The sequence below is a fragment of the Carettochelys insculpta genome, chromosome 1 (genome assembly GCF_033958435.1).
Source record: "Carettochelys insculpta isolate YL-2023 chromosome 1, ASM3395843v1, whole genome shotgun sequence".
In the NCBI taxonomy this organism is placed as follows: Eukaryota; Metazoa; Chordata; order Testudines; family Carettochelyidae; genus Carettochelys; species Carettochelys insculpta.
In genome coordinates this window covers 233972159-233980604 of record NC_134137.1, presented here as the reverse complement: position 1 = coordinate 233980604, position 8446 = coordinate 233972159, and the positions used below count along the sequence as shown (strand labels likewise).

At 45.5% G+C, this 8446-nt stretch overlaps 1 protein-coding gene across 2 annotated transcripts; it reads left to right on the top strand.

The window, feature by feature from the left end:
- The first annotated feature begins 2380 nt into the window (after positions 1–2380).
- SYCE3 (synaptonemal complex central element protein 3) lies at positions 2381–6398 on the top strand. Of its 2 annotated transcripts, none has more exons than XM_075002224.1 (3): positions 2381–2536; positions 3621–3729; positions 6168–6398. In XM_075002224.1, the coding sequence occupies exons 2-3, from the start codon at positions 3621–3623 to the stop codon at positions 6335–6337; spliced, it is 279 nt and encodes a 92-aa protein (XP_074858325.1). In that variant the 5' UTR covers positions 2381–2536; the 3' UTR covers positions 6338–6398. The 2 variants fall into 2 exon arrangements, with proteins under 2 accessions (XP_074858325.1, XP_074858315.1); XM_075002214.1 differs by having other exon boundaries at positions 2381–2560.
- Positions 6399–8446: the final 2048 nt, after the last annotated feature.

Here is an 8446-nt window from a genome sequence, read left to right as displayed (position 1 = left end):
CGTGTAGATGATCCGCGTCCCGCAACATCGAAATTGCTGGGTCCTCCATGGCGGCCATCAGCTGGGGGGTTGAGAGATGCTCTCTCTCCAGCCCCTGCGGGGCTCTATGGTCACCGTGGGCAGCAGCCCTTAGCCCAGGGCTTCTGGCTGCTTCTGCGGCAGCTGGGGATCTATGCTGCAGGCACAGGGTCTGCAACCAGTTGTCAGCTCTGTGTATCTTGTGTTGTTTAGTGCAACTGTGTCTGGGAGGGGCCCTTTAAGGGAGCGGCTGGCTGTTGAGTCCGCCCTGTGACCCTGTCTGCAGCTGTGCCTGGCATCCCTATTTCGATGTGTGCTACTTTGACGTGTAGACGTTCCCTCGCTGAGCCTATTTCGATGTTGGGCTGAGCAACGTCGAAGTTGAACATCGACGTTGCCGGCCCTGGAGGACGTGTAGACGTTATTCATCGAAATAGACTATTTCGATGTTGGCTGCACGTGTAGACGTAGCCCCTGTCATGGAGGCTGCTCTGTCAGCACAAATGCTATAGCACATGGCCCAAATAAGTTTGTTTTCCTTCAGACAAGTATCTGTTACCCAAAATATTTCCTCACCAGTTGCATGACTCAGTAGTTCCTTACAAAATAAAAGACATTCCTGAATGGAGTCCACCTCAGCATACCAAACATTGGCCAGTAGCTGGCAGTGTCTGCTTGTATCAATGGTCTTTGTCAATTTGCAAAGCAAACTTCCTACTAGGTGCTAACTACTCTTGCACCTCCTCAATATCAGCTGACATATCGTCAATTCACCATTTAACTATATTATCAGAGAATGGAATTTTGTCAATCTGTTTTGCAGCAACAGCTCCTAACATCATACCTATAATTTTTTTCACATGGAGGTACGATTAAGGTTTCAGTAATGTTATGAGAAGTCTTTGATTTTGCTACAAGCTCACCTATCAAGTATTTAGCTTCTTGAGCTTTACCTAATACCCACATACACTCTATAGCTACGTCTACCCTGGAGTGCTCTTTCGGAAGGGTGCCTTTCGAAAGAGAGAGGTTGAAAGACACCCTTTCTAAGTGGGGCATCTCCACATGGGCTGGGTCTGGCGCCGTCAATGAGCACCTTTGAAAGGACCATGTGCCATGTTGAAAGGGGATGTCCAGGACTTTGAAAGAGAGCATCCACACACACCCATATCCTGTTTCAAAAGAACGGGGCAGGAAACGCCACGGACAGGGTTGCAGGGCAGCCAAGCCCTTCTGGGGCCGCAGCAAGCTGCTCCTTTAAAGGGTACCTCCCAAACACCCTCAGCCTGCACAGCATGAGGCCTGCAGAGCTTCCACAAGCCCCGCAGACACAGTGCCCGCCGGAACAAGCATGGACAAGCAGCAGCTGAAAACCTTGCTAGCTGCCACCAGTGGAGTGGGAGCCCTACTGGCTGCATCACTGGTGGCAGCCCTACAGCTCCTGGCAGGCCCCCAACCCAAGGTAGAAGGGGATGTCCTAGACCATGGGGTCCTCTGTGCCCCCCACCCCCGGGCACTCCACCGGCTCTGGAGCTACCCCACCAGCTCCGAGTGGTGGGAACAACTGGTCACGGGGGAGTGGAACGACACTGGTGGCTCCGGAATTTCCGGATGGGGTGGCAGAGCTTCCTCAAGCTCTGCCAGTGGCTGACGTCCGCCCTGAGACACCAGGACACCCGGGTGCGGTGCACCCTCCCCGTGAAGAAGAGGGTCGTAACAGATGGCCATAAAGTGGCCGCTCCAGACAGCTACTGCTCCGTGGGCCACCAATTTGGTGTGGGCCAGGCCACAGTTGGGGCTGTCGTGATGGAGGTCAGGAGGCCTGGGAGGGAAGGTGGGGCCCCGGGGGCTCAGGGTGGGGCCCAGATAAATTTGCATCTCCATTTCGAAGATCTGTGCTAGTGTAGACAAGGCCCAGCAGTCAGGCGCCAAACTTAGTGCACCAACTGACCCGATAAGCTCCTAAGGGCGCAAGGCCGCACCGAGGGCAGACGCCAGCCTAAGGGCGCGCCCGGCTGATACCGCGGCGAGCCAGCGCAAATCCCAGTCCCCGTGGAACGCCCCCCCAACGTCCCAGCCATTGGCCCAGCGCCCCAGTATGCGCCCTCCCGAGGCTGGTTCTCGCGCCCACCGTCCGGCAAACGAGGCTCAGCCCCGGGGACAAAACGCTGAAAAGAGAACTTTCGTTTTGCGGTAAGCGCCCTCGCGCGCTAGTTTTAGTCGCCGGGTGCGCCGTGCCGGAAGCGCGCGCTCCCCGGCGGGTAGGGGACGACAGTTGGTTTAGGCGGGAAAGCGAGAGGGTGAGGCCCTGCCGGGAGGCGGGGCCGCGTGCGCCGGTCGGGACGGCGCGGGTCTGTGTCCGGCCTGGCTTGGCGAGTTGGATCGGCTCCGGCCAGCGGAGCGCCCGGGCGGCGGTGACGCGGCGCGTGAGGGGAGGGCGGAGCGGAGCGGAGGAGTGCTGCACCGCACAGCGCGCTGCGCCACCTCGCATTGCCCCTGCGTGTGTCGGGGCGCCAGGGTGCGCCCCCTTTGCAGTACCGGGGTGCGATGCTTTAACGTCTTCCCGACTCTTCAGAGCGGCGCAGGCCTGTAAACCAATGCCGACGTGACCTCGTGCTGCGGGGCCAGAGGCTGTCTTACAAGCCGCTCTTGGAGGCAAAGGATCTGTTCATTTCCAGGCTTCCTCATGAAATGTGCATCTCTGGTGGCCGGGCTTCCGTTAGCACCAGGGGTCTGGGCTTAGGCTGGAAGTCTTGACTTCTCTTCAATATGCTTTGTACCACGTGGGGGAAAATGGGCATCTTTATTGACAATGTTTATTCCCAATAACAGCTAAAAAGACATGGCTACCAAATGTAACATTACCAGGAAGAAAAAAAACCAAGAAAATACAGCTCTTATGGTCAGAGAAATGTAAATTAGCTCAATATTTTGGCTTTCCATTTCCTCCTAGAACTTTTCACAAAAGTCAGTCCCTGGGGCTGGGTGGGCTAGGACCAGCATTGTAAAATGATTGCCTGAAGTTAGGTATCTAAATCTCTAATTTAGCACCTCAACAAGAGGGCTCATTTTCAGCTATTGAGCTCCTGCAACATCTGCTTAGGCCACTGAATTATGGAGGTTCAGCAACTCTAAAAATCAGGTTATTTATGTGGGTGGCCAAATACATTATATAGGTGCTGAACTTTTGACATGCAAATTTGTCTTTAGTATCTTGGGGGGATTTTACAACTGAGTGAAGCATCAGGTACTGGCAACTGCAATAACAGGTGGTTGAAGGACCCAGTCCAGGACAGTAGAAAATTAGAAAAGATCTGCTAGTGGTCTTATTTACTACTGTGATCTCTAAAGTTCACAGACGGCATGGGCTTGACACTGCAGATGTCCAAAACTTCCAGTGATTTCAAAGTAACTGAGAAGTGCTAGGCAATGCACAAAGAACCTGGTGAGATTATCCAAGCGCTAAGTGAATTTAGCAAGTGAATCTAGGACATTAATATATTTAACGTTACTTTTAGAGATACAATTTAAAATGTTCCCCTCAGTATGAAAAACTTAATTCCCTACTCCCCCAGATTGCTCACTTTCTGCTCTTCTTGTAGATGGCCAAATCTGAACCTCATGAAAGAAATTATGACAACATGGTAAAAATGCTGGAGGACCTGAACAGGGATTTAGAAAGACTGCTGGAAGAAATGGAGAAATTATCAGGTACGGCTTTTTTCTGGAAAGGGAAAAAAAAGGTGTCCCAAGAGTGATACATGAGGTGATGGCTCAGCCCTGCCCCCTCTTCCCCAGGCATCTGGGAACTTGCTCAAAGTCATGCCACCTGTGGATTAACAAAAAACTACCTAATGCTACCAACCACCACCTGAATGGTAAAGCTCTGTATCTCTATTTATTAATGCAGCTGTTGTAAAAAGGCCTATTAGTGACTTAAAAAAAGTATTATTGGCACTTGGCCATACATAGAGGTCAAAATATCAAATTTCAATACTCCACCTTGGAAAGATTATTGACCCTTGGTATATACAGTGGATAAGAGGCTGGATAAGAGTCTACATTGTGCCCTTGTAGCCAAGAAGGCTAATGGCATATTGGGATTCATTAGGAGCATTTCCAGTGATCTAGAGACATTATTATGCCCCTCTGTTCAGCTCTGGTGAGGCCACATCTGGAGTATTGTGTCCAGGTCTGGGCCCACAAGTATAGAAAGGATGTGAATGCATTGGAGCAGGTCCAGTGGAAGGCAACCAAAATGGTTAGGGGACTAGAGCACATGACCTACCAGACTGAGGGATCTGGGCTTATTTAGGTGGCAGAAGAGAAGAATGAGAGGCAATTTGATAGCAGCCTTCACTTCCTAAAGGGGAGTTCTAAAGAGGATGGAGAGAGGCTGTTCTCAGTGGATGACAAACACTGATCATCCAACTGGGAAAATAAAAGATTCTTCTGTGAATTTAATCTGTATACATAATAGAGAGGGATTTAGTTAAATCTTTTCACAGAGCTTTATGATTCCAGTCTAGATTTCCCTGTAACCTTCTCCTTTTCAAATAATGCAAGGTAAAGTATTTTAGCCAGTCATAGATAAGGTGCTCCCCCATGCTTACATTGTCAGTTCTAGAAATTGCAAGTACTTTGTTAATATGCACTAGAATGGACATTACCAATAAGTAGAGCTGCTGCACACTCAGGGATCAAACTTGGAGCTGGGTTTGTCTTAGCAGAAAGTCACTCTCTTTCAACTTATGTGAGATACTTGAAAGTGACTTACCAGTGAGGGGCTGGGGATGAGTCAGTTTCCTCCACCAATATGCCTGTGCATGTTTATTGTATTTATGTGGTTTGCTAATAGAGTCACTTATGTAAATATTGATTTGTTATTACAAGGTTATTATTGAGTCCAGGGCAGCTGTTTTGTTATTGTATAGCTTCCCTTAAATCACACCTATTGATTTTTCAGTATGGACAGAATGCTTCCTATTTTCACATCTACAAAACAGCAAGGTCACAAACTGCCCAGGCCTTAGACTCCACAAACTACTAGAGCTGCAGAAATATTGCTAATAAATCTTTTAGCAAATATTTAATTTATAATCAAATTTGCTCATTGTATGTTTATATTCACTGTACCCATATTCTTCATATATTCCAGTAGTTTATTGAAAGGGATGTCTACTGAATCAGAAAATTGACAAGAATATTTGTGGAAAGTGAATTTCATATTTGTAAGCATAGCTATCAGCACCAGATTCTGAGGCTTTAACTACAGAAGATTCCTTCTGTGTTCTGACTATAGCACTAGTAGAAATATTTGTGTAGAAACACTTGCAGTGATTGACAACATATTAGCTTCATCTTATTTTGAAACAGTCTGTGTAAAAGTAATTATAAAGTTTTATTAATATGCTCATGAGCATTGGTGGATGTGAATTGTTTCTATTGTAGGATTGCTTCTGAGGTTTGCACAGATTTATGATGGTATTAATGGGAAGTGCTTAACTGCTTATTTCTGACAATAGCTTGTTAGTGTAGGCTGCTCATACACTTGGAATCTATTTACATTGGTTTGGTAGTATAGAATTGGTTATGAAAGATGGGGTTGTGCACACTTATTTGTTACGCAGGGCTACTTGTGAACACCAAGCTGAGTGTGCTCACTGATTTATATTAGAGCTAGTTAGAATTTTCTGACTTTTTTCCTGTCAAAAAATACCAATGGATCACAAGCAAAATGTTTGTAGAAACCATGGGTTTCAATTAAATTTTGTTTCTCAGAACAGAATGGTTTGATTTTCTATTTTGAAATGACATTTCATTTCAGTGTCAAAAATTTGATAAACATAAAATGAAAAAATCAAAATAGAAACTAAAAGTTTTGACTGATTTAAATTATAATTGCATTTTATGAGAAATTTAATTTGCTGAGTTCACTTTATTTTTAATGGGAAAAATTCAAAATTGGAGCTTTTTCTCTGAACAGAAGGAAATTGGTTCACACCCAGTTCAACTTAATACACTGTAGGTTCACTCAGCCAAGGACTATAACTGGTATTCATTCCCACTACTGTTCCCTGAGTATCAGTTGTTTCTCTACCATCCCAACATTGCTCAATTTCTAATATCTATTAGTTGGGTTGTTGCAGTGCAGGCAACCTGGATGGCATATGACATGGTGGTTATGCGTACCAACCCAGATCTGGCCAACAATATGAGGCGACTGGAAGATGCATTCCTGAACTGCAAAGAGGAAATGGAGAGGAATTGGAAAGAGATGCTGAAGGAAACTAAAGGCACTGAACAAAAACAAGAATGAATAGCCCTCAACACTATTAGTGAAATTGCAACAGTTAGAAGATCGCTCTGGACTCATTATTTCAGTTATGAACTATCTGCAGTTGTCTTACAAATAGTTTATTAATCATTATTGATGTATATATATATAAAAGTGTTGTGCCAAATACACATATTATTGAAACCAAAAATAATTATGCCTGTTTTAGTCTATTCTTATCCTATATTTTAGCCAAAGTATTATAATAATTAATATTTTATATAATTAATGCAATAACATATAAAACTGATCTTTTTAAATATCTTTTTCCCTAAAGAATCCCAATATGATAGATCGTAGATATGGAGATGTCTTTGGACTTACCTCAAAAGCAGATGCTTCTGCAGTGGAACACAGTAGTTATTATGCACCAGCAATAAGCCTCAGGAAGAAAAACCAAAGTGATTTCTCCAGTTGAAAAAACAGATAAAAATTTCAGATTGTGGAATAGATTGACAAATACTGTGTAGCAAACTTGTAAGAAAAAAGTTCTACATTGAGAAGTGTCCCCATAGATGCTCCACCTTAGGTGCACCAGTGCCACAGCATCCATGGTTGGCAAATTGTTAGTAGTAGTGCCCCTGCAGCTGGGTGTGCATGCAGAATGTTGGCACATGACTGTTAGAACTGTCCCACTGCTCACACAGCCAGCTGCATCCTCAGTTCTTTCTCTGACCTGGACGTAATTATATCTGAAGCAGAGGGGCAAAGAGTGGGTGGTGGAGCACCAATGAGGACAACCATCTTGAAGAACTCTAATTGCCACCAAAGGTGAGTAACCATCCCTTCTTCGAGGAGTGTCTTGAAGAGTGTCTCCCTCCACCTTAGGTGACTTGCAAGCAGTGTCTGTGCTTGGTGGTGGGCACTTCGGTTCTGCCAGCTCAGTAACTGCAAGAATAGTTCACCCAAAGCGTATGTCTATATTGGCAAACCCCTGGATCACGTAGTACTGTGTGAAAGTATGTGCTGAGGCCCATGTCGCAACCTTGCATATTTTCTCCATTGGAATACCCTGGTGGAGGGTGGTTGTAGTTGACATTGCTCTCATAGAATGAGCCCTTACGTTGGCTGGCAGTTTCTTGTAGAATGTATCTTAACCTAGTCGTATGCATGTGGATATCCATTTTGATAGTCACTGCTTGGATATCAGTAATCTTTTTGTCAATGACACAAAGAGTTGTGTGGATTTGAGAAATGCTTTAGTGCATTGTCAGTAGAAGGCTATCACCCTGTGGACATCTAGCCTGTGCAGTGCCTTTTCCCTGTCATCCTTGTGTAGTATGGGGAAGAAGACAGATATTGGCTCATTGCAGTGAAAGGAGGTAGGTACTTTAGATGTGAATTCTGGGTGGTTGCTTAAGAGCAACTTTTTTCTGGAATATCATGTAGAGTAGTTGTAACACATGTGCTGCTATAGCCCCCACTCTCCTTGCTGTGGTACTTGACACCAGAAATGCCACCTTCATAGATAATTGTAGAAGGGAGCAAGTGACCAGTGGTTGGAGAGGTTTGTCTATAAAAGCTCTTAGGACTAATATGAGATCCCATGCAGGTATCAGATCCCATCTTGGTGGAAATATATTCTATAAGCCTTTAAGGAATCTTTTGATAGACGGGTGAGTGAAGGCCAAATATCCCAATATTGGAGGGTAAAATGCCATTATGGCAGCCAGGTGTACACTGAGTGAGCTCAATGACAGTCCTGCCTTGTGCAGGTGTAGCATGTAGGTCAAAATATCCAAGACACCCAATGCTGTTTGGTTAATCATAGAATCCTAGGGCTGGAAGGGACCTCAGGAAGTCATAGCGTCCAGCCCCCTGCCTAAAGCAGAATCAGCCCTAACTAAATCAGCCCAGCCAAGACTTTGTCAAGTCAGGACTTAAAAAACTCTAGGGATGAAGATTCCACCTTCTCTCTAGGTAAGGCTCCACCATCTTCTCAGTGAAATGTTTTTTTTTTCTCATATGCAAGCTATACCTCTCCCTCTGTAACTTTAGACCATTGCTCCTTGTTCTGCCATCCATCACTACTGAGAACAGCCTTACTCCATCCTCTTTAGAGCCCCCTTTCAGGAAGTTGAAGGCTGCTAT